The sequence below is a fragment of the Ambystoma mexicanum genome, chromosome 8 (genome assembly GCF_040938575.1).
Source record: "Ambystoma mexicanum isolate Mex_15411 chromosome 8, UKY_AmexF1_1, whole genome shotgun sequence".
NCBI lineage: Eukaryota > Metazoa > Chordata > Amphibia > Caudata > Ambystomatidae > Ambystoma > Ambystoma mexicanum.
In genome coordinates this window covers 1,011,169,119-1,011,194,177 of record NC_090929.1, presented here as the reverse complement: position 1 = coordinate 1,011,194,177, position 25,059 = coordinate 1,011,169,119, and the positions used below count along the sequence as shown (strand labels likewise).

Sequence of the window (25,059 nt, the reverse complement as noted above, 5' to 3'; positions counted from 1 at the left end):
CGGTACGGTTTTAAATGTACAACTTTACCAACAGGAGGGCGGATATGATGATAAACATCCCTCACTCTCCCAGGTTCTTCCTTGAATACATCAGTGTACTGCCTCATAAGCTCATATAGATCTTGTTTCTGATTATTATTGAGGTCAGATGAAATTAGAGCCCTACTTTATGTATCCTCGGGCAAAAGACAGGACACCATTATGGTTGGAGACTCCATAGGATGTTCCTTCTATTCCTTAAACATGATAGATTTGTGTTTTAGGGCGGAGATCAGGTTGTGAGATCTTATAATTAAATAGGGCTGTTTGTTCTATTACTTCATATGGTCCATGCCATTTGGACACAAGTTTGTTTTCTGAAGTTGCTAATAGGACAAGCACCTTTTGACCTATCGAAAAGGATCTAAGGGAAACCTTTTTATCGTAACAGTTCATTTGTTTTTCTTGGGTTTTAACCATATGGGCCTGTATCAGAGATCTTACAACCTTCATATGCTTTTTCAACCTACTTGCAGTCTGGGAGAGTGGAATAGGGGTTGCCTCTACCTCCTCGCAAGTTCCCCTCAATATATCTAGGACATCTCGTGGTTCTTGTCCATAAAGGAGTTCAAACTGAGAAAATCCCATGGAGGTCTGAGGTGTTTTCCGAACTGCAAACAAAGCCCAAGGTATCATCTGATCCCAGTTTTTCTCGTCTTGTTGTACTAACTTTCGGAGTATGGTTTTAAAAGTTTTGTTGAATCTTCTATGAGACCATCTGTTTGGGGATGATACACTGATGTTCTAAGGGTAGCAATGTGTAATAGTTCTTTCACTTCCTCCATAAGTTTGCTCATGAAAGTGGAACCTTGATCTGTTAGTATCGCCTTTAGAAACCTCACTCTAGAAAAAAAAGGTAGTAAATGTTTTAAGATCTGTTGTGTCATATTAGCTTGTGAGGGGAAGGCTTCTGGATAATGGGTGGCATACTTTACAATGACTAGGATATACTTATTTCCCAATTTGTAAGTCTACAGGGGTCCCACAATATCCACACCAATTCTAGAAAATGGAACCTCAATGATTGGTAATGGATTCAAGGGAGCTGATGGTGGCATATGAGTACTAGTTTTCTGGCAAACTGAGCATGCCCGAATAAATGTTTTAATGTCAGCATGGACTCTGGGTCAATAGAACTTGTTAGCTATTTGTGCTTGAGTCTTAAACTGCCCTAGAGGCCTCCCATCAGATGCGCATTAGCTATTTCTAATACTAACCGCTAATGTCTCTTGGGGACGTGGGGCTCTTGGGGACTATCAACTGTGTTTTTACTAGGCCATTCAAAGTGGTATCCCCTCTATAAAGGAGACCTGGTTTAAAAAAAGGGTCCCCCTATCTCTCGACCCTCAGGTTCTGAAACTACCTGTAAGAATGCTTCAGCCAGTAATGGATCATTTCGCTGGGCGAAAGCTAAATCGGGGAGTATCTCTTCTACAGGTCTTTTCATCTTTGCTTTTGGAGGGCCGTCACATGTCTCAGCAACCTCCCCAAAGCCTGAGTACCCATATTTGTACTTCCTTACCCTGATTTTTATTTAAGCCTAGGGAATACGGCTTTTTCAAGCAGCCCCTGAACAATCTCATCTCCTTGGGTGTACCTGAAACAGAACCTTTACATGGTTTTGTAATAAGACCTTATTTATTTATTTATTTATTTATTTATTTATTTATTTATTATGCACCGAAAACCCACGTGCATCAGGGCACAAACATTGACACAGTCAGACAAACGGATAAGACAGGACAGTTGGATCCTAGGTGATGGCGCTAAGGCTCATGATGAGTTTAGTTGAAAAGGGTTGTTTTGAAGGCTTTACGAAATGCTCTTGAGTTTTCTTTCAGTCTGAGTGCAAATGGCAGAGAGTTGCAGAATCTGGTGGCACACACAGGGAAAGAACTGTCCCACCCCTTTGATCATCTATAGCCCGAACAAGATAACAAAGCTGCATTGGACGAGCAGAGTGCTCTTATTGGTGAATGGAGAGTGATTAGATCTTTATGATATTGTTGCACATTCCCGTAAAGACACCAGTGTACCAAGGTGGCTGCTTTGAACCGGGAGCCAGTGAAGAGCTTTCCTGTTGTCTGAGATGTGTTCTCTTATCTGGATCCTCTTGATGATCCATACAGCATCGTTCTGAATAGTATGACATTTTTTGAGACATGACTTAGAAGCACCAATTAATAAGGCGTTACAGTAGTCTTGTCTCAAGAGGATGACAGCCCAGGCAATGATTGCACAGCTGGTTTTGGACAAGAAGGGTTGTATGTTCCAAAGCAGATGAAGATAGTACATGCAGTTCCAATCAATCTGATTTGCATAGGCCTCTGAATTTAATGATGCTTCCAATTGGATGCCAAGTGTTTTCACTTTACTTTAAGCAGGGATGGCATAGTCTTTTGTTTGAAATGTTTTTGAAGTCAGGTGTCAGTTTAGACAGAGATGATTGTGGCCCAAAGATGAGACCGTCTGTCTTGTTCCCATTTAAGCATAGTCAGTTCCTAGACATCCAGACCTCAATGAGGTTTTGCATGTTGAGAATATTGGAGGAGTCTAGGGTGTAGGTACCACTGACATCCACTGAATATGCCTGAGTCCTCTAGGAGTGCACAGAGCGGTCTCAAATGCAGATTAAACAACAGAGGGGACAAGCATGTACCCTGGGGGACACCGCACCCAATTGGAGTTGCCAATGACAAGGCCTCATACCAATGAATTCTGGACACCCGGTCTGAGAGAAAGGCTTTAATCCACTCGATGGCCTCTTTGGAATAATTCCCTAAGTGACTCAGGGTGTGGAGGAGGCTATCGTGGTCCAGCAAGTCGAAAGCCGCTGACAGGTTGAGCAGCAACCGAATCCCAGCTTTCCCATTGTCCAAGGATTTTAGCATCTAAGACTGAAGGTCGATCAGTGCCATCTCCGTACTGTAAGAGGGTCATATTGGCCATTTAGTAAAATATTAATTGCTTTCACAAACGTTTGCAATTGAAGCATCGCAAACTTATCAAGGATCTTTAGAAGAAAGTTGTAGTTTTTGATTGGTCTAGAACTGCTAAAATCCTTTGGGTCCGGACCTGGCTTTTTGAGAAGAGGAGTGATCGTAACTGCCTTGATAGATGCTGGACCCGAACCATCATGAAAAGCATTTACGAGCCTAGTGAGGACAGTTGCAAAGAGCACTTCATGCTCCAGTATGATTTTAGGTGGAATAATATTTTCGAAACAAGAGGTCGGTTTCCATATCAAGAGTGGACATTGTGAAGAATGAAAAGTCAGGAGAGTTTTGGATTCTATGATTAGAGACAGATGGTTCATTAATTTGGCTGGAGGTAATCAAGATATTTTTGATTTTATCTCTGGCCTTTTATATTTTGTCCTTGAAAGCCGTCTGTACTGCATCACAGTCCTGTCTTGTGTGCTGGAAGGTATTGATAATGCCTTAGATTTTTCCAAAGATTTAAACATTTTGAAAAGTTTTCCTGCACTATTTGAGGTCTCATCAATCTGTGTTAAAAAGGTTCTTTTTTGTCTCCACAATGTGGAGTTTATAACATTTCTCTGCTGATTTCAAGGCAGTTTTTTTCGCTTCAGATGGACATTTTAGCCATCTGGTTTCCAATTTGCATTTGCTGATCTTCTGTGCTCTAATTAGTGGTGTAAACCATTTTTGGTGTCCAGTGTTTGACCTGACCAATTTTGATCGAAAGGGAGACTTCCTGTCCAACATTTCTACCAAGCTACTGGTTGTTGTGTGTGACATGTAGGTACCTTGGTGAAATTCCGGCGAGTTACTTTTTTATGTTGTGTGATGTCAAAGGAGGACCCTTTAGTTCGATTTGAAAATCAATAATGAAATGGTCCAACCAAATACATGGTGTAGTACCATTAACATGTAACATTAAGTTATTTGCAGTAACCCAATCAATAATATTGTTGTTTATATTTGTGGGCTCTGAATTGTAAACCTGGTAGTTAATATTGTTTAGTGCCTGTTCCAATTCCATTGCTTCCCTATTTGCGGGGTTTCCTCGCCAACGATTTAGATCGCCCAAGAACAACGTGAAGCAGTTTGGACCTGAAAGGTTACCCAGGAATTGAGAGATCTCATCATTGAAGTCTGGCGTTGCAGCTGGTGAACGATATATAAAGATGAAATTGATGCAACTCTTATGCGTCTGGGTAATTTTAATGTGCAAGGCTTCACAATTCTGACAAGAGCATGGTACAGCGAAGAAATTCCAAATTGTTCTTAACAATGAAAGCCACCCCCACCCCTCTATGGACCTGCTCCCTATTTTTACAGAAAATTGAGTAATCCACAGGGACTGCTAGATTGATCTTGGGGCCGCTAGCTTCCGTATTCCACAAATCTGTAAAACACATTATGCCAGGTTTTTATCCATGATAAGGTTGTGTATGTCCTGTGCATGTTTATTCAAGGATCTAGTGTTAAGAAGTGCCATTTTTTCTTTCATACCAGCCTGCAGCAGGGGCTTTGATTAAGATATTTTTGATTTTATCTCTGGCCTTTGATATATTTTCCTTGAAAGCCGTCTGTACTTCATCGCAATCCTGTCTTGTGGGCGGCAAAGGTATTGATAATGCCTTAGGTTTTTCCAAAGATTTTAAAATTTCAAAAGGTTTTCCTGTACTGTTTGTTTACTCACCAATCAGATTGTTAAAAAAGTTATTTTTTGTTTCCACAATGTTGAGGTTATAAGTTTTCTCATCTGATTTCCAGGCAGTTTGTTCACTTCAGATGGACATTTTAGCCTTCTGGTTCCCAATTTGCGTTTGACGATCTTCTGTGCTCTAATTAGTGGTGTAGACCATTTTTGGTGCCCAGTGTTTGACCTGACCAATTTTGATCGAAGGTAGCCGTCCTGTCCAACATTTCCACTAAGCTACTGGAAAAAGTAGAGACCAGGGACTCCACTGAGTCCTTGGCTGTTGTGTGTGATATTCCTGCACCACTTTCATCTGTTTGCATTCCTTTCGCTTTGCCATGCACACTTCTTTTGTCTTTTTCTTTCTCTCTGTGTGCTTTTTACACGCTCCCCTCCTTCTGACATGCACACGTGCACCTATCCTTTTCCTATCATGCCTCTTGCACTCTTCTTTCACTCTTATGTGCATACCTGTACTTGTTTCCTTCTTTCTGGGTCTCTCGCACCCTTTTCTTTTACTCTGGACTTCGCACCGTTAACATGCCTTTTCCTTCCTTCTAGGCCACTAGCATGCATTCTACTTCTTTCCTCTTTCCTTATTCCTTCTTTCTTACTTTCTGTGTCTTTAAACTGTCCTTCTCGCTTTCCACTCTGAGCCACTTTACAAATCTTGCTTTTCTCTCTTTCCCGCTCCAGCCACCCGCACGGTCCCGAGTTTCTCTCTCTCTCATGCAAAACTCATTGGGTAGCATAGCGCTACCAAGTGGTCTCTCCCGGATGCTTTGGGTCGAGGTCAGGGTCCCACCACCTGCCCCTCATACTCCCTTGGGCCCGGCACACGGCCCAAGGGAAAGAGCAATTGCACGCACACCGCCAACAGGATGCCAGCTGCCTCGCTCCGGCTCTCAGGAGACACCTCTCCCTAGCCATGCTGCAGCCTCTCTCAAACATTGGGCTAGCATTGCGGCACACTGCTCTGCTCTGGATTCTTCTTTCTGCAGCTCCCAGCTTCTTAGCTTTTCTGATCCAGTATGCCTCTCCAGCTCGCTCATTCATCTGTGCAAGACCACACCTTTTATAGTGACAAAACCAGTCAAGTGGAGTCAGGTGTGAGAGGTCATTATTCAATGCCTGACCCTGCCTGACCCTATTAGTTGGACACGTTGAGTTCTTTCTATGGTAGGTTGCCCATATTTTCCCCATGTTATTTCCAATGGGTAATATTTACTGATCTTAGTTTGCTCTTCCTCATCTCAGTATTTGTTGGAAATGGGGAGGGGGAGAAGGAGGGAGATTGGAGCTACGCCATGAAGGCTGAGGGAGAGCAGGTTTGGGTATTTTTGGCACTGGGGAAATACCATGTGTCGCCCTTGGGTATCCTCCTACCAATCCCTTGTGACCCTCCACCCAGGTGATCCTCCCTCGCTTGCCCACCCCCAGGGTCAGGATCTAAAAGTGATGGTCCTTCCCTGGCCACCTGAATGGAAGACCCCAAGGTAGTTGGTAGGAGAATACCGTCAGGCTTCTCTCAATAAAATGACCAAAATACACAGATACATAGGATGTGATGAGTTTATTGCAAATGTAAACAAGAAACCTTTTTCTAGGATTGTATTTTCTCCCCACAGCCCCTAGAGAGTGCCAAACTGCATGGCTTAACTCCGACAAACCCCATGAGAACAGCATTGGAGACAACGAAACAATTGCTCACGTCAGAAACAAGTATCCACACCGGATGTGTGAAAGGCCGACCAGTATTGAGGCATTAGCGTGGTCCAGCTTGTCTGCTTTGCTCACACGAGATGTCATCAGAGAGTATGTATTTTCATAAATCTCAATTTCCAACATGTGCCTAGTCCATTTTATCATGCTTTAATAAGTGGTTAAATAAGCAAGATAGAATCTTTCAAAACTGCAATAACAAAATCCTAAATGATATAAAACCTTCAGAGCAGTAGGTGGTGGATGAAGGTGCTTCTGTTTTTGCACTGCCTCAAAATTGTATTTATGTAACTATTTTGCATACATACATACAGGGAAACAAGCTCATTTGGTCGCAAAAGATAATGTACCGGATACACAGGAGGCAGTGAGCCTCTTACAATGGGTAGAGTAAGATTGGCATGATGACCAGGTTTGGGAAGGGGTGTATTGGGAGAAACAGGGAACAATACGGTAGACAAAATTAGGACAAGTGTCAGCGGGTAGCCATTCTAGCCAGCTAAGCATGAGTTGTGACCTCAAACTATTAAGTGAGAATGTGGTGGGGAAAAGAGAGGAAAGAGTCCAGTTAACGGTGAGGGTAGGTCTAAGTAGTAAGGCTGGAGAGGTGAGTCAAGGGGGTAGCTCAAAAGCGAGGAGCAAGGAGGTGGCCTTTCAATTTGCTGTTGAATGCATCGATGTGGACGGTGCTTCGAATGAGAGGGGAGGGAGTTCAAAGTAAGGGGATCAAAAAGAGTCGAAGAGCGAAAGCGAGAGGAAGAACAGGGTGGGTGAACTGCCACAAGGTTGGAGGAGGAAGCAGAGAAAAAGCTATAAGAGGGTTTGTTGGGGGTGATAGAAGAGGATAGGTACGGTGGTGCCTTTCCATGAATGGATTTATGCACTAGTATAAGAAATTTGAATTTGACATTGTTTTGCACAGTTATCCAGCCAGCCTGCTGGCAAGAGGAGGAAGAAGAGATCAAGTGAGGGAGTCCAAAGATAGTCCTGGCATCAAAGTGAATAATGGTGTCCATGAGACAGAATGCATAGTTTGAAAGACACTATGGATACTCGCACAGTAGTCCATGTGTGGTGGTTCTGAAGGGAAGGCAGTGCCTGATTTCCCTGATATTCATGAGGCTGAAGCAAGCCACTGTTGCAGTTTTAGAGCTGAATGTAGACAATATGGGTGAAGGGCCATAGATGACCCCATGGTTTCTAGCTGAAGATGTGTAGGGAGGAGTTTAAGGTGGTAACTGGATAGGCAGGGGATGAGAAGAGACAGCAGATTTGGCAGGAAAGAAAAGCATATCTGCTTTGGAGGAGTTCAACCTAAAAGAGTGTGAGTTCATCCAGTATTTAATAGCAGAGAGACAGTCAGAGATTCTGGTAGATAGATCAGTGGAGAGCAGACCAGTGTACAGTGTGAACAGTAGGGGAGTGGAAACAGAGCCCTGAGGTACACCAAAAGTAAGAGGAGTGAGTTGAGAGGTGTTATTGTTCCAGGAAACAGAAAATTAATGAGGTGCCAGGCAGACCTCTATCCAGGCAAGTACCTGATCACAAATCCCAAGCAGAGATCTCTTTTGGGAGATCACAGTAATCAACAGTATCAAAGTCAGTAGATACGCTGAGGAGTTTTAGGATAGAGGATAGGTTGCCATGTTTAGCAGAGGCAATAAAGTTTGCAACATTTATGAGAGCAGTTTAAGTGTGGTGGGCCGGGCGGAAGCTAGCTTGAAGGGGGTCACCAAGGTCGTGCGTGTCAAGAATGTTAGTAAGGCGATTGAATACAACTCTTTCCAGCACATTAGAGTAGTGAGGAAGAAGTGACACAAGCTGAGAATTGGTCAGCAGGTTTGGCTAAGCACCTTGCTTTTTCAGGAGAGGGATGACATGGCAGTTTTGAAAGTAGAGGCGAAAGCAAGCAGATTCGAAGGGCACGATGAAGAAATTAACGAGGTGAGAGGCCACTAGGGGGGGAATAGGTTTCACAAGCTTGTGTGCAAGAGGATCTGATGGGGAGCTGGACGGGTTAGCCTTCATCGGCAGTGCAAGGACTTTGTCAGTGTTGGCATGACTGAAGTGTGAGATAGAGGCAGTGAAATACAGTAGAAGAATGAAGAAAGTAGGAGGAGGTAGTAAGAGGAAGATGACGAGAGATTTCCAGAATTTTGAGATTTTGTAAGCAAACTTTTCTGCAAGGTCACTAACTGAAAGAGTATAGTTCATAGTTGTGGGTTTATGAGGAGTAAGGAGTGAGTGTAGGGTGCCTTACAGTCAGTGAGGATACGTGTCAATGAGAGAAAAGTAGAAATCCCTTATAACACTATTAAGACAAGTCTTGAGAGAGTCATGGGCAGAGAGGTATAGTTGGAGGTAAAAATGCGAGTGAAAGCACCTCCATCTGCGCAGGAGTCATTGCATGTCGGTGTGGAGCCGCGTATGAATGGGGAGGCCCAAGGTTGAGGACACTGGGAACTCGGCGTGAAAGTTGGCAGTGGGAAGTAAGAAGGAGTCATGAAGTGGGGACTGGAAGCAGTGTCAGTGGCAGAAGGATCAGGAGAGATGGAGGAGAGTGAGAGTTGAAGATCAGAGAGAAAGGAAAAAGGTTTACATTTTCTCTTGGACATGAGAGTGGTATGAGGGAAGAAGAGGTTAGAGGGAGGAAAGATAATGGTGGTGAAAACTATGGAGTGGTCAAAAAGAGATGGCGTGACAGTAATGTTAGCTGCAGAGAGAGAGTTGCAGATGAACAGCAGATCAGGAGAGTTGCCCGCAGAGTGAGAGGGTAGGTTATGAATAGAGTGGATAGCGTGTTCATCGAGAAAAAAATGAAGGTCACATTTTTTGCAGAGTGTTAGGAGAAGGAATGTTAAAGTTATCTAAGAGGATGAGTTAATGGGATCGAGAGAGAATCAAGGAGCTGCCTGGGTTCATCAAAGAATGGGCAGAGGGACCAGGAGGGTGAGTGAGAACGAGCAATAGGTGAAAGCATACATTCAAAGGCTATAGAAGGGATGTTGCATTGGGGGTGTGAGAGAAAATGTGTGCCTGACACCACCATCTTTGCTTGTCAGATGAGTAGAGTGAGAGAAGGAAAGTTTGGGTCATGAAAGGCTGCCAGTAGTATCAGAGGGAGAGATCCAGGTTTCAGCGATACCAAGTAATTCAAGGGGAGGAAGCTACAGTGCAAGTAGTCAGTGATGAAGAAAGCCTTTTTAAAACAAACTGAGCGTTCCACAGTGCAATGTTCAGTTGATGCGGCAGGGAGGAGTGGAGGAATTTAGTTTCAGAGTAGGAGAGGCCGGGTGGCTAGGTGATGGGGGTAGAGTGGTCTGTTGACTGGTGTTGTTTGTTAGAAAGGGGGGTGGTATGGAATTGATGCAGTGAGAATGGTGAGTTGTGGGTTTTATGATCGGGCTTTCTTAATAATTTGTTATTATAAGGAAAACTCCAACGCAAGTGTGGTTCAGCAGCGAGCACAGGATGTTCGGTTTTCCCATCATGAATAAGGAACCTCTGGTCTTGGCTTCTGTGATGCCATGTTCCAAATATCTTGTAAATGGATAAATGTACTTATATGGTGATACTGCAAACCTTAGTGTAAGGTTCTCTCCTATTGTCAATGTTTACAACTTAAACCACATAGTGATGGGAACAGAAAGTGCTTCTAATTGCCGGTGAAACATAAATTGTGTCCTGATGCTGGTGACACAGTTGTGTACAGCCTAGTATCATGCAGTCACTGTGTGCAAGAGCTGGGCACCCATGACCTTCCACATTCACTTGCATGGGCAGTGATACACCTACCTAAGTTTCCCTTCTTGAAAAGATACTTTATTGAATGAACAATGGCAATGATAAGAGGAGTTGGGGTGCAGCTGTAGGTAAGAGTAGAGAACTTATGACTACTGTAACATTACCCTACTCGTATATCCTGGCTCGCTCCCATTCTGAAACAGCAGAACTAATTCACCAGAAGGAAGAGGACGGAATGAAGTACAACAGTATCATTAAATGAGGGTTCGGAAATGTTCTCTCCTTCTCTCCGCACATCTCGGACCTTACCAAAAAGGCTCACTTCCAGATGCACTTCCTGAGAGGTATTCTACCTTTTCTCACCTTCCCCCAGAAGCTCACTGTCTACAGAGCCCTGGTTCTCTCCATGCTGGACTAATGCAACAGCTTCTTTCTCAGTCTGCCTAACTCTACTCTTTGTCCACTGAAACGTATCCAGAACAGGACTGCAAGACTTATCCTTACCCTCAAGACCAGGAACTGCATTTCCTCAGCCCTGAACGCCCTTAACTGGCTCCCAGTGGCTGCAGGGATCAAGTTCAAGACCCTCTGCATTGTCTAGAAAGCATTTTGGGGCTGGACCCTCACTATATCCAACTCTCTCTGCCTAAATACCTTACTTCTAGAGTCCTTCGCTCAGCTACCTCCAACTCTCTGAGGGTCAGACGCTTCTCCAAGCAGGTGCCTCCTTCTGGAACGGCCTCCCTGCCCCTCTCAGACTTGTGCCTAACCACCTGAAGTTCTGGAAGCGACTCAAGACCTTCCTTTTCTCCTCTGCTTTCTCTCTCGCTTCCCTGCTATCCTACCTGTCTGCTGTGTTGGCTGGTGGCTTGGTACCCTCAGAGTCTCCCTGGGTACCAGGCTTCCCCTTAACCAGTCCTCCCTGGCCTGCCAGGCACTTAGGGGCTGTATCTGTACCCCTACACTACCCCTACAGCCCCCCTTGCCTCCTTGCACTTCTAGTGCCACGTTGCCCCGGCTGCACTTATTCAGAGCCATGCTGCCCTGATCGCACTTCTACCTTCGCTTTCTTCCTTTTCTTATGCACTTTGCCTGCCCCTTCCCCCTGCACTTCTGCTGTCTCACTTGCATGATATGAATGTCATATGGCCTAGTAAAATGGTTTGTCTTGTCTTCCCTCTGCCCCCCCTTAGTCTTATCGCACCTAGAAATCATGTTTCCCAATAACCTCTTTCTGAAAAAAGATGCATCTCACAAACAGTTCTCCCCTGCCATACAGATTTCCCTGACAAGCACTTGCCAAGAAATACCTTTCAAGGTCGCTTTAACTCTTATGGAATGGGCTCGAACCATTTTTTTTCTTTTCGGTCACCATAATCTGACGCAAGGTAAGATTTTTGCGCGACCTGACACTTGTGCATTTTTTTGGGTTTAAAGGTAATGCCTGCCACTTTTCGATTACATCGATAATGACAATATCTGAGCCTGCATTTGCCGGGCCCTGATACAGGACAAGAAGGGCACATTATTTCCACAACTGAATAAAAATGTACAGTATTGTTAAATAATCGATATGAGTTAAACCAGTACATCTAGACGTGAAATAATCGACATTCAAACTCATACATCCAGGCATTAAATAATTGACATGATTTAAATTGGTTCATCCAGTCAAGTTAAAAAGCAACACACTACAATAAAACTTGTTGTTATGTAACATGTGGTGACGTTAAGACATCCATGCCAGAATTCACCAGCTGCTATGAATTATAGTGAAAGTCCAAGTAGTAATGGAAATGCTTCAATAACTTGCAAAGCCTATATGTGGATTTATTTTATTTATTTATTGTGTATTTACAATGCGCCTATACACAATGGGCCTCATTACGAGTCCGGCGGTAAACAAGCCGGAAAAACCGGCAAGTTGCCGACGAACTCGTATTACCATTCCGCCTCCGTGATTCCCGGAATTACTGGGGCATTACGACCCCGGTGACAAGGGAATTCCAGAGGCGGAATTCTGTAATCCCCATTCCCATGGAGTCCCATAGGACCCCATGGGGATGGGGACCATGGAAACACTGGCTCCGTCTATGACAGAGCCGGTGTTTCCATGTCCGCCTGCAGGTGGGTGGTGTTAAACCCACCAGGTCAGACCTTGCGGGAGTGACACCTCCTGCCTGCAGGACTCTTAATCAGCCGGTCCGGAAAGAACAGTGGGGGCGGATTTACCACCACCGTTCTTTCCGGACCGGCAGGGTCTTAATAAGGCCCATGTGTTTTGAGCCACAACAAGACAAGATGGTAGCGAACCGGGAGAACAAAACAAAAACAATCCTACTAGGCCTTGTGACATTCGCCCAATCCCGCACTTCGAAAACACTTGTTGGTTTTAAACACATTATAAAAGAACAATTATAATATTATAAATAAATAGGAATAACAAGTAATTTGTCTTTCTGGAATTCTGTACAGACTCATTAAAGCTTTATTTCAGGCACACTTCAGGGGGTGAGTCACTGATTTAGTCTGTTCTTGAACACTTCAAATTCACAATGCAGACAAAAACCTCCAAAAAGCATTTAGAGTACAATACGCATCCATTTCGGACTATGGGCCTCATTACGAGTTTGGAGGTAGCCATGGTGCTATTAGCGCCATGGCTGCCTCCAAAATAGTATCCGGGTCCTGGTTCCTTGAATGAGGAATTACCATGTAATTGAGGACCCGGTAATTCCTCATTCAAAAAACCAATCCCCATTCCCATTTGAGCCCCCACAGGGCTCAATGGGAATGGGGCTGGAGCTAATAATGGGCCCATTAACAACGGGCCCATTATTAGCTCCCTGGTCCCCTTGCGGGACCTGCAAAGGACGTCTGGTCTGACCAGACGTTCTGAGCGGGTCCCGCAAGGGAACCTCGTAATGTTCTGCCAACCTCGTAATGAAGCCCTATGTATTTTGCTTGCAGTTATAGCATGTTTTTTTCTATCGTCTCTTATGATCATCACAAGGCATTCCATCTTGGTTTACTCGGTCACTTGACAAAATCCTTGTGCCTAAAAGCTTGTGTACAGTGTAGAGATGTTTGGCCATATCACATAAAGTGGCCCTTGATTTCATTATACTACAATTGATGCTTTTTTGTAATGTGTCTATCTTTCCTATCTCCATGGCATGCTTTTCAGGATGTTTGCTTGTATGAGGTAACGAGGGCCCAGAGAACGGGATGCCGTGTGAGTGCGCTGCTTTCCCGGGGCTATTCTAAATTCTTTAATACACAGTTATGAACCCTCCCAATGGTATGTATCTTGCCAACCTCTGAAGCCTGAAAAGTAGATCCATGCAGGCTTGACATGTGGCCAACTTTGCACCAGATATGCAGTTGAACTGGCCTGCTCTTAAATCTCAGTTGCCAGTTTAATGCTTTCCACTACAGAGTGTAAGTTGCTGTCTGACTTTGAGAACATACAGACATGTAATTGCTCAATTTACTATAGCCGGTAAGATAGCTATAGCCGATAAGAGGGTTGAGGGCTCACTGCTGTGATGTGTGTGTGATCTGCAGGTTGCAGGTTTGAATTCCTGGAAGGCCAACTCAGCCTTTCATCCTTCTGAGGTTCATACCCACATAGGTTGGGTGATATTGCATATATTTGTTCTATATAAAATGCTTAAGCATAACTGCTATATAATCACACATCATCATCATTTGGCCTTGGATCTCTGCTTGCATTCATAGTAATTTGGTAATAGGGCCTCTACACAGTGATATTGACAATACATATGGTGATCCATTCTTGTATGAAGTATATCAAATTACAGTGAAATCGTAACCATATTTTTTTGTAGTGTAAGTAAGAACAATGCTATGTGATGCCACTTCCTGTTTGTCAAGGAGTGAAGGTCGTGTTCCATCGCTTCAGGTGATGCCACTTCCGGGTGGTGTCAAATAACATCACTTCCACTGATGTCATCAGAGGTCAAGGGTTGTGTGATGTCAATTCCAAAACCCATGGCATTTTGGTGAAATGACGTCCCTTGCAGAAGGGCGCGTGAGAAAATTGAGTGCCAAGGGAGGCAGGGGAAAGCAGAGTGTTCAGGGGAAGGTAGGTCCACGAGTGCAAGGTAAGGGGCTGGAAGGACTACAAGGGTGCAGGCCATCCAGGATAATGCAGGGGGAAGGGGCCTGGAAGGGCAAGTGCAGGTGGGGTTGCGGGGTACAGGAGACCAAGTGCAGGGATAGACTGGAATTACGGCAGCCTGGTGCCAGTCAAGTGGCAGACGGGGGCAATAATAGCAGGGAAGAGGAAGAAGGAAGGAAGAAGAAAAAAGGAAGGTCTTCAGAAGCTTCTGGAACTTAAGGAGATCTGGCTCAAGTCTGAGAGGGGCAGGGAGGCCATTCCTGAGAGAGGCACCTGCATAGCAGAAAGATCTACCCTCCATTGTCTGCTTGGAGAAGCATCAGCAGAGAGTTAGAACTAGACGACCGAAGGGCTCTAGCAGGGAGGTATTTAGGGAGAGAGAATTGGATGTAGAGGTGTCCCAGGCCCCAGAAGGCCTTGTGGATGATGCAGAGGGTCTTGAACTTGATCCTCGCAGCAACCAGGAGCCAGTGGAGAGAATTTAAGGCTGGAGATATGCTCTCCCTGAACTTGAGGCCAAGGATAAATCTTGCAGTGTTATTCTGGATTAATTGAAGGGGCGAAGGGAGGAATTAGGCAGATTGCGGAAGAGGCTGTTGCAGTTGTCCAACCTGGAGAGGACCGGAGCTCTGGAGACATTGAGTTTCTGGGGAAAGGCGAGGAATGGGAGAATGCCTCTGAGTAGGTGGAGCTGCTAGAGAGCCTTTTTGGCAAGGTCTGTGATGTGAGGAGAGAAAGAGAGAGAAGAGTTGAAGCTGACACCAAGGTTATTTTTCCTCACAAGAAGGTGAGGGGATAGGGCCCAGAGAGTGGGAGGGAAACAGGAAGCAGGGGTCCCAATGAGAAGGATCTCTGTTTTACTGGCATTAAGGAAGACATTGTTATCAGTGTTAGATTGGATTTCTAAATTCTGCTCAGGTGAACAGATGTTTAGTATGCCACCCTTGTTAGTGAAACAGTGAACACTTCTGTGAAGTTAGCCAGGACATATTAAGGATGCTTGGCGAGCAGTCAAGGCAAAGACTCGGAAGTAGTGGGGGTTATCTGAGATTGTGCATGAGCACACACAGTACAACAACACAAATTACCCTTATACAGTAGTAGATCAAAAGTACACCATTTATTAGGCCCAGAACAAACACATGTGAATAATGGAAAACACAGTAATATCACTACTTAAACACACACTAAAATATATGAACAATCCCTTTTCGGTCAATATGGTAGAGTGCAGATTCACACCAAAACTGGTCAGGAGGGAAAGCAGATGGGCCTCATTACGAGTCACCTGGTCCGAAAATAACAGTGGCGGTAAACATGCCGCCACTGTTGTTTCCAGACTGGGTGATCTCGAGTCCTGCAGGCGGAGGTGGAAATCCCGCCAGGTCTGATGATGCCGGTTTTTCCATGGTCCCCATTCCTATTGAGTCCTATGGGACTCATTGGGAATGGGGATTTACCAAATTCCGCCTCTGGAATTCCCGGGTCACCGGGGTTGTAATGCCCCAGTAATTCCAGGAATCACTGAGGCGGAATGGTAATACAAGTCTGGCGGTAACCGAGTCGGAAAAACTGGCAGGTTACCACCAGATTCGTAATGAGGCCCAAAGTTTTAACACATTGGGCCTCATTACATGGAAGGCGGAGGACCAAGGTGCTATTAGCACCTTGGTCCATGCCAGTAAAATACCGGCACCGCCTTGGTGGAAAGGGGAATTACCGCCCCATTCCAAGGTTGGCGGGGCGGTAATTCCCCCTTCCACCACTGCCCTTCCCCATTCCCATTTTTGCCCCATAGGGCATAATGGGAATGGGGAAGGTGCTAATTACGGCACCGCAATTTTGCGGTGCCGTAATTAGCACCAAGGTCCCTTAGCGGGTTGGTTTTTAACGCCTGCAAAAAGCAGGCGTTAAAGCACCAACCCGCTAAGGGACCTCGTAGTAAGGCGGTAATGGTTAACGGTCACCGTTACCATTAACGGTGACCGTTAACCATTACCGCCATCCGTGTAATGAGGCCCATTGACCAATTCCACCTATGGATTTCCCTAACTTTATAAGTTCAGCCCTATGAAATTGGAGCCTTGTGCTCAATGGCAGGTTTTTGCGTTAAAATCGCTCTGTGATGCATAAAGCTCAAAGTACAATATTCAATGGGGTGGGTAAGTTAAAGGAGGGTTTTGGAGTGAGGAAAATTCAGTTCCGAGAGTCTGGAGTGGATCTGCTGCGAAGAGCAAAGTGGTTCCCAACTTGCGGAAGACTTTAGGAAGCAGAGGCTACCCAAGCTAGTGGCCAGCACCACAAGGGATCCTTCGTGTGTGAAAAGGGTTTGGATGAACTAGGGGTCTAAACTTGGCAAGTTTGAAGAAGGTTTCCTGGAGTATGAAATCCCCTCCTTGGATGCAGGTCCGGTTTACAACTGGAGCTGGATCTCTCATCTCGAATGCAGGAAGAAGAAAGCACCAATGCAGCTGGTATCAGGACACTAAAAGAAAGGTGGAAAAGTCACCAGCAGTGACCGCACAGTGACGCAGATTCACCCATGTCTCACAGTCTGATGCATACTTCTCTCTCATGGCTCAAAGAAGCTGGGACAATGAGATTTGACAAGAAGATGCTTTGCAGTGCGAATTAGGATTTCTCCAAAGCTGGAGCCGAAACTCAAAGTAACAGCGGTCCAGCACGGGTGCCAAGGTACAAGCTGGTCAGTCCATTGAAGGGCCCAGGGACACTTTCGAGAAGGCTCGTTTGCAGGGCACCAACGAGGCACCAAGAGTGATGGGTCCCACCACTCCAAGAGGTTGAAGCACCTTTGCAGGACTTCGGGGATCAATCGCAAAGTAGGGCTCTACCGGGACAACAGCAAGCTCAGGGTGCCAAACCTTCTCTGCACGGTTCCAGATAGTCCTTGGATCTGCTTCACTACTCTGGATACTTGGCTCCATGAATAGGTCAGTTTGGGCCTATTGGTAATCTACGGGTCTGCATTCAGAACCCCTCCTCATATCCAACTCCTCTCTCCCTTCGACTGGAACCGCCTCCCGCTCCACATCCGCTCTTCTACCTCCTACCCTTCCTTTCGCTCTTCTCTAAAATGTTATCTTTTTCACTCCCCTCCCTAAAACCCTTCGCTTCCTCTATTTCTTCTCCCTCCCCCTCATTCCTCACCTCTTACTCCTGCTCTTCCTTACCCTCTCCATCCTCTCTACCTCCTTCTTCCCCACCCCCAGCTCTTATCTAGCATTACTCTTTCCTCTCTTCTTCCTCACACCTTCTTGCCTTCCCTCTTACTTCCACTCTTACCTCCACTAATACCTACCATTCCCTCGCACACATCTGCCCCCTCCCTACTCCCTCCTCACCTGCCTTCTTATGCTTGTTGTATTTTTCCTTGTTACCTGGTTCTCATGTAAAGCACTTTGGATTAAAGGGCTATATAAATTCAATAAAATACAAATACAAATAGAAATCCCAAAGTCCAGTGCGTGCTCGCACCCAGCTGGCCAACGAGCAGATCTGCCCCACTCATGCACGCCAGCAGTGGTCCAATCAGGAACCTCTGCGGCTTTCATGTCCTCATGCATACCAGACATCCTAACATCAGTAATGTGGATAGGGACAGACAGTCCCAGCACACTTCCTGGATAACCACACACATGACATGCATTATCCCATGAAAAGCGCTAGCTTTCGTGGGGGAATGCATGCCCAAATAAGGACTGCCCGGGTCACAAAGATCAGGAGGAAGGCCAATGGACACAATGGCCAAAGGAGAAGACAAAATAACTTGTGGCACAGCCATGACTGACACTACCCACAGTCATGAGCCAAATGCAGTAAAAGCATGATGGCTCAGTAAAAGTTCATAAACATACATGAAAAGGCTTCTGCTACCATCATTCTAATCCCAGGCACATTGTCCAGTTACCAGCAAATCCTTAGTAGATGACTAGGGCCCGAAAACTCAAGCATTCCAGTGCGCGGTACAGTAATGTACTTTGCGCACTGGCGCACTGAAATACAGTTGCCAAAAGTGGCAACAAAGTCATAAGACTGAGAGAAACAAAGTTTCTCAGTACTGACTGTCTGAAGAACAAGTCAGTTTCCCCAGAGCAATGAGTGAAAGCCCAGTGGAGTGTAGCTGAAGGCTGTGCTCCAATGGGAAAAAGCAAGACAAGAGGCTAAAACAAAAGCAAAATGTTTGAGGGGGGTCCACAAATATAGACGTAAAATAGCAATAAGTGGATTTTTACCTAACAAGAAGTGCACCATGCCTGAATAGCAGGCAGGCAGTCAGGAATGAGAGAAGCCGAGGAGACAGAGGAAGGAAGCTGGAAGGAGAGCTGCATGTCATCCGCATAACACTGGAAGTTAGAAGAGAAGGTGGAGATCAAGTGGGCTAGAGGGGCCATATAGATGTTGATAAACCAAGGTGAGAGGATAGAACCCTGAAGGACACCACAGGTGGAGAGTGAGATGGTGGAAAGAAAAGGGCCCAGTTGAACTTGGGAAGGTAGGTCCGAGAGGAAGGAGGTCAATCAGTCCAGAGCCAGGTCTGTGATGCCAAGGGTTTCACGGAACTGATTTATCAGGGTGGCATGACTGACTGTATCAAAGGCAGAGGAAAGTTCAAGAAGGATGAGAACGGAAGGAGAGCTGGAATCGAGATTAGAGAGCAAGTCTTCACAGCTGTTCAGGAGAGCAGTTTCCATGGCTCTGGCAGCTCTGATTCCAGACTGTTGGTTGTGGAGACCACCAACCGATTCTGTGTGGTGGATAACATGGGAGATGGCCAGCTTCTTCAAGAGTTTGCCTCGGAAGGGGGTAATGGAGATAAGAAGGTAGTTTACCAGACAGGAGGGGTCAGCAGAAGGTTTTTTGAGGAGAGAATGTACAAAGGAGTGCTTGAGGAATTAGGGGAAGGATTAAGTGGCAAGGGAGTATTTGCAGAAATCAGCCAAGGCTGGAGCAAGAGAGACAATATTGTCATTGATAGTTCTGGAGGAGCAGGGTAGCACCTGTTTGGATGAGACTTTCATATAGCAGATTTGTCAAGAAACCTCATCAGGTGTTATGTGAGCAAAAGAGGAGAGTAGGAGGTGAGGTGGGAGGGGGGCCAAGGGAAGCCTGAGAGTGGGTGACGGAGAAGGATAAGGAGTAGAGGAAGGTGAGGACAAGACATCCTGAGTTTTAGAAATGTAGTGAGAGGCCAGAGAACTACAGAGGGCCAGGGAAGGCAGAGGAAAAGGTGAGACTGCAGAAGGGTGGATGAGTTCCTTGCAGATTTTCAAAGGTTCAGCCGTGTTGTTAGTGGCCACATAGATGCAGGCTCGGTTACAGGGCCTCTTGATGGAGCAGATGGAGATTCTGTGTTGCCTTTGGAGCAGGCAGCAGGCCAGTTTGTCAGAGGATTTGCTTGAAGCCTGCCACTTCCAGTCAGCAGCTCTGCACTTGCGTTTCAGAGTGGTCAGGTCGGAGTCATACCAAGAGTTGCACTTGGTGGCAGGCTTCATGCAAATCCTCATCACAGGGGCAAGGATGTCCAGAGTGTTTGAGATGGAGAGTTGAAGGTAAGTAAGGGCAGTGGCAGAGTAAGAGTAAGTGGCAGGATTAGGAGGTGGTGTTCAGTACAATATCTTCAAATAAGGGAAGGAACCCCGGGTGTGCACTCATTAAACAAATGTCTGGGTGCTGCCTCTATCTAGTCCCAGGTGGGGGTGAACTATGAAACAATCTAGAAGATGGAGGCGGGTCTTTAGGGTTAGGGATAACTGAAAGGGGAGTTTGCTTTCAGTAGTTAAAAGTAAATGTAATCATTAAGAATTTTAACATTAAACTTCATACATGAGAGTTTACTAAAAATATTTAAAGACAACACTTCAATTGGTTTCGCATTGGTACAATTCATTTCCAAAATACCACATCAGTGGCCAGGGTAACTAAACAATTTCAGTTGTCCATTCAGTTGTACCCTAGTTTTGAAACATATTGAAATCACATAGGGTTATTGCATAAACGTTTTAGTTATTTGTATCAGACTAAACGCTGTCTTCAAAATAGACAATACATTTTCTCAACATGTTTCAGTTCACAAAAATGGTGTTAAATCCGGAACATTCGTCAGGAGAGAAACCCTGGTTCACATATAACCCTTTAGACTATGCTGGGATCTGGGTGAAGGGGCCAGCGAGGAATTTCTTCTTTTCCTTGTCCTGTTTTGGTGTGTTGAGAGGGCGAGGTCAAGCGTGATTGCTGAAGGTAGGACTTCTATATATCCTTCCTTGTGCCTCTCAATGGAGGATTAGTGGCCCTGAATCTGCACTGCGGGGCAATTGGATGCTGTGGGTGTCTGTATTCCGACCAACGCCTCTGGTCCTTTCAGGCACAGCCTGTGAATTTGGGGTGTATCTGGGGAGAGAGGGAGTGTGGGATATGATCATGAGTGCCAGTTTGTGCTGCTGTCCCTCTCTCCCCAGATACACCCCGAATTCACACTGCAAGAACAGCACAGAGAAGCGTAGTTCTATGCCATTGAACCACCAAAGACCAAGAACAAGGTACTGTTCGGAAGCACAGTCCCCTTGGTCCACTTTCTGGGACCCTAGAGCGGTAATTTCCCTGCAAAACCCTGTGTTGCATCTTTTCTTGCAGTCATATCCTTTAAAGTGGCATTTCTGCAATTGCTTGCCTGCTCAAGTACCCAGACTGTAACGCTCACCTGACTCCCACGGAGGCGCTGGCCTGGTTCGCGCTGCTGTGCCCTCTTCTAAGGTGATGCGCAGGGTTCGGAAGACGGACTGGACCGGGCCCCCAAATCTGGCTTGTCTGGCTCGCAGAAGTATCCTTCTGTAGGCGAAAATAGGGGATTAACTGTCTGCGGGGTAATGCAATCAGCCTCCCACTTTCCCCTCTCACCCTCCTCGAAACCCTTCTGTGATTCCTCGTAGCCTCTCACCTTAGGGTCTGGAAGGACGAGCTCTCCATCCTGCTTCTGATGCAGGGGCGCATTGGTATCCAGTTACTTCACTGGATTTTCGAATTGGTGAGAACCAAACTTGCTTGGCATCCAGGTAAGTTTTTTGATAAGAGGTTCCCCTTGTGTCCATGCATTAATGTACTAATGCTAGTGTCTTTTTCCCCATAGGAGCCGAGGTACGGAATGCCGGGGAACAGGCACCGACCCGAGATGAGAGGAGAAATCCTTGTAGAAATCAGGTAAGTCTTTAATGAGCGTTTTTTGGTAATGTCTTTTCATTCGCTCATTAACGCTAATGTCTCTTTTTTCCCCTTAGGGGCCGGGGTCCGGAAATGCTAAGATGCGGTGCGGACCCGAAATGAAGAGGGAATGAATCAACAGGTAAATCTTAACATGGAGATTTAGCTTTCCTTATTCCCTTCTCTCTCTCACCTTTTGTTCTGGTCTTTTTTCTCCCTAGGCGCTGGGGCGTGACTGCGAATCCGGATGATCGCTGCTGAACATGGAGGCGCCCTGTAAAGGTGAGTGGAATGCGGTGCTGCAGCGATCGACGCGATGAGCTTTTAAATAAAAGTCTTCCTTTTCAGGATTGTCGGCGAGATGTCTCCGGGATGCGGATTTAGCAGGTAAGGACTTTTCCTTCTTCTGTTCTCTTCTTCTCTTCCTTTGCAGGTGATCCAGGATGCTGGCAGGCGTGGCAGAAGTCAGGATGCAGGAGCAGACACGGTGAGCGTCCAGCTGCTAGATGCAGAACAACGCGAAGCACGTGTGGCTGTTCGGGTGGGGTTTAAATAGCCTTGGAAGAAGTTCCAGGTATGTATCCTTCCTCCAATCAGGTATGTATCCTTCCCCGACCACGCCCGGATGGTAAATTAGTCCCACAGGTAAAGTAGTTCCTTTCAGGCCTCAAGGAGGCCGGGATCCTGCAGCATGGTCTGCATCAGGTAAGTGCACCCAAGCACTTCCATAATGAGCCTGGCGCCTATGGCGCCAGGACTGATGTCTTTTATGAGCCTGGCGCCATAGGCGCCAGGACACTGTCTAAAGGGCCCCTATATGGGGTTGCTGGGTCCTTCCTTGGGGACTGGATGTCCGCTTTCGGGGACGCAGGGCTTGAACCGGCTCCCCGGGAGCGGGCATCATGACAGCACTCCTCCCCAAGGCCCCTCCCAAGGTTGTTCCCTCCGGGGGTTTTGGTTTGTCTGGGAAGAGTCGGTGGAATTTCCTGACTAATTGAGGTGCATGCACATGCTCGCTGGGTTCCCACGACCTCTCCTGAGGTCCGTACCACTTCCAATCAATTATGTAGAACAGTTTTGACCTAAACATTTGTGAGTCTAAAATGTTCTTCACTTCGAATTCGGGCTCCCCATCTATTAGAATAGGTTCTGGAGGTTTGAGTAGTCGGGTTCCGGGTACCACTGGTTTCAAAAGTGACACATGAAAAACAGGGTGAATTCGCATACTAGCTGGTAAATCAAGTTTAACAGCCACTGGGTTAATTATTGCCGTAATAGAATAAGGTCCCAGATATTTTGGGTTAAAAGTTCGAGGCCCTTTGAGTGGTAAATGTCTGGTAGCTAACCACACTTGATCCCCAATCTGATACGGAGGTGCTTCACTCCGATGTAGATCAGCATTCTCCTTGTATTTTCTCTTGGCTTGTTGTAAATGCGTAGTTGCCTCTTTGAAGGCTTGGGTAATTGTAGAATGCAGATGTTCTACTGCAGGCATTCCGAGGTTCTGAGGTGAGTCAAGGTTTGAGGTTCGAGGGTGATGCCCAAACAAAGTATAAAAAGGACTGTGGCCAGTTCCAGAGTGTACCGAATTATTATATGCGTATTCGGCTATCCAAAGAATGTCTTTCCAGTTGCTTTCAGATTGCTGTAACATACAACGTAAGTATTCCTCAAGGGTCTGATTTGTCCTCTCGGTCTGACCATCGGTCTGAGGGTGGTGACTGGTCGATAATCTTACGTCGATCTGTGCCATTTGACAACATTTGCGCCAGAAATGGGAAATGAATTGGCTTCCCCGGTCAGAGATTAGTATAGATGGGAATCCATGTAGCCGAACAATATTTTCGAGGAATTCTTTGGCTAGCACAGAAGCTGAAGGTAAACCTTTCAAAGGAATAAAGTGGGCCATTTTGGAAAACAAATCCACAATTACCAGAATAGTATTGTACCCCGAACAAGGAGGCAGGTCTGTAATAAAATCCATTGATAGGGTGTGCCAGGGTGCTGGCGGTATGTCTAGAGGTTGAAGGAGACCGGCTGGCCTTTTCTTTTGACTTTTATTTTGGGCGCAAACACCACAGGACATCACAAAAGATTTAACATCTTTTCGCCAAGAAGGCCACCAAAATTGTCGTTTCACCTTTTCCTCTGTCTTGGCAATATCGGGGTGTCCCTCTATTAATGCATCATGATAACCGGAAATAACTAGTTCGTGTAATTCCTTATGTGGCAGGAATAAGCGTCCTTGGAAATAAGGTAAACCATTATCTATGGTAAAGTCTGATCCCTTTTGTATCCAATCCTGTAAGGTTGTAGGGTCCAGGAGTTGTTTCACTCTGGCTTGAATGTCTTCAAGCGTCTGTAACAAAGTCATGCCTAGAATCCTCTGTTCGGGAATTATTGGTACTGGTTCTGAGTTTGTATCAGATTCTCCCATTCCAATTCGGGATAAGGCGTCTGCTTTGCCATTCTTGCAGCCAGGTCGATAGGTAATCACGAAATCAAATTCAGCGAAAAACAAAGCCCATCGGAGCTGCCGTGATGACTGAGCCTTGGCGGTTTTCAAATACTGTAAATTCCGGTGATCAGTGATCACTGTGATGGTATGTCGAGCGCCAAGCAGATAATGCCGCCAGGCTTTAAAAGCGGACTTAATGGCTAATAGTTCTTTGTCCGTGATTGCATAATTAACCTCGGGTGCCGAGAATTTTCTGGACCAAAATGCTACGGGATGCAGTTGGTTGGTTTTGGGATCTCTTTGGGACAGGACAGCTCCCATGGCTAGGCTAGATGCGTCAGTCTCAACGACATAAGGGAGATCTGGACGCGGGTGTTTCAATATAGGTACGGAGGTAAACTTAGCTTTTAAATCCTGAAAGGCCTGCTCGGCTTCTTCAGACCATTCAAAATGTTTATTTTTCCTCAAGAGTGCAGTAATGGGTTGTACCACGCGTGAAAATTCCGGGATAAACCTGCGATAGAAATTGGCAAAGCCGAGCATGCTTTGAACCCCTTTTACAGAGCTAGGTGATGGCCATTTGAGGATGGCATCCACTTTTCTTGAATCCATTCGGAATCCTTTGGGTGTCAGGATGAAACCTAGAAACTCGACTTCTGTGGTATGGAAAACACATTTCTCCAAGTTAGCAAATAGTTTGTGTCGGCGCAGTTTTTCAAGTACTGCCCTGACGTGTTTTCTGTGATCAGATTCCGAAGAGGAGTACACCAGAATGTCATCGATATATACGACAACACAAACATCGATGAGTTCCCGAAGGACATCATTCATGAAGTATTGGAAGGCAGCCGGCGCGTTACACAATCCGAAAGGCATCACCTGGTACTCGAATAATCCGTATTTAGTGGAAGGCAGTTTTCCATTCGTCGCCTTCTTTAACTCGTACCAGATGATAAGCCCCCCGGAGATCTGACTTGGTGTATATGCAAGCGTCCTTCACCTGGTCAAGGAGTTCAGGGATCAGAGGCAGAGGATAACGGTTTTTAACCGTTATCTGGTTCAATGCGCG

The 25,059-nt window shown here is 45.8% G+C and overlaps 1 protein-coding gene across 1 annotated transcript in view; it reads left to right on the top strand.

Annotated features, from left to right (window-relative positions):
* LOC138472655 (mucin-5AC-like) overlaps nucleotides 1-25,059 on the top strand; it is a 515,681-nt gene that overhangs the window by 388,325 nt on the left and 102,297 nt on the right. The window contains exon 9 of the mRNA XM_069610941.1: nucleotides 6,336-6,522. Within this exon, the coding sequence (XP_069467042.1) occupies nucleotides 6,336-6,522 (187 nt within the window). The remainder of the gene's footprint in view (nucleotides 1-6,335; nucleotides 6,523-25,059) is intronic.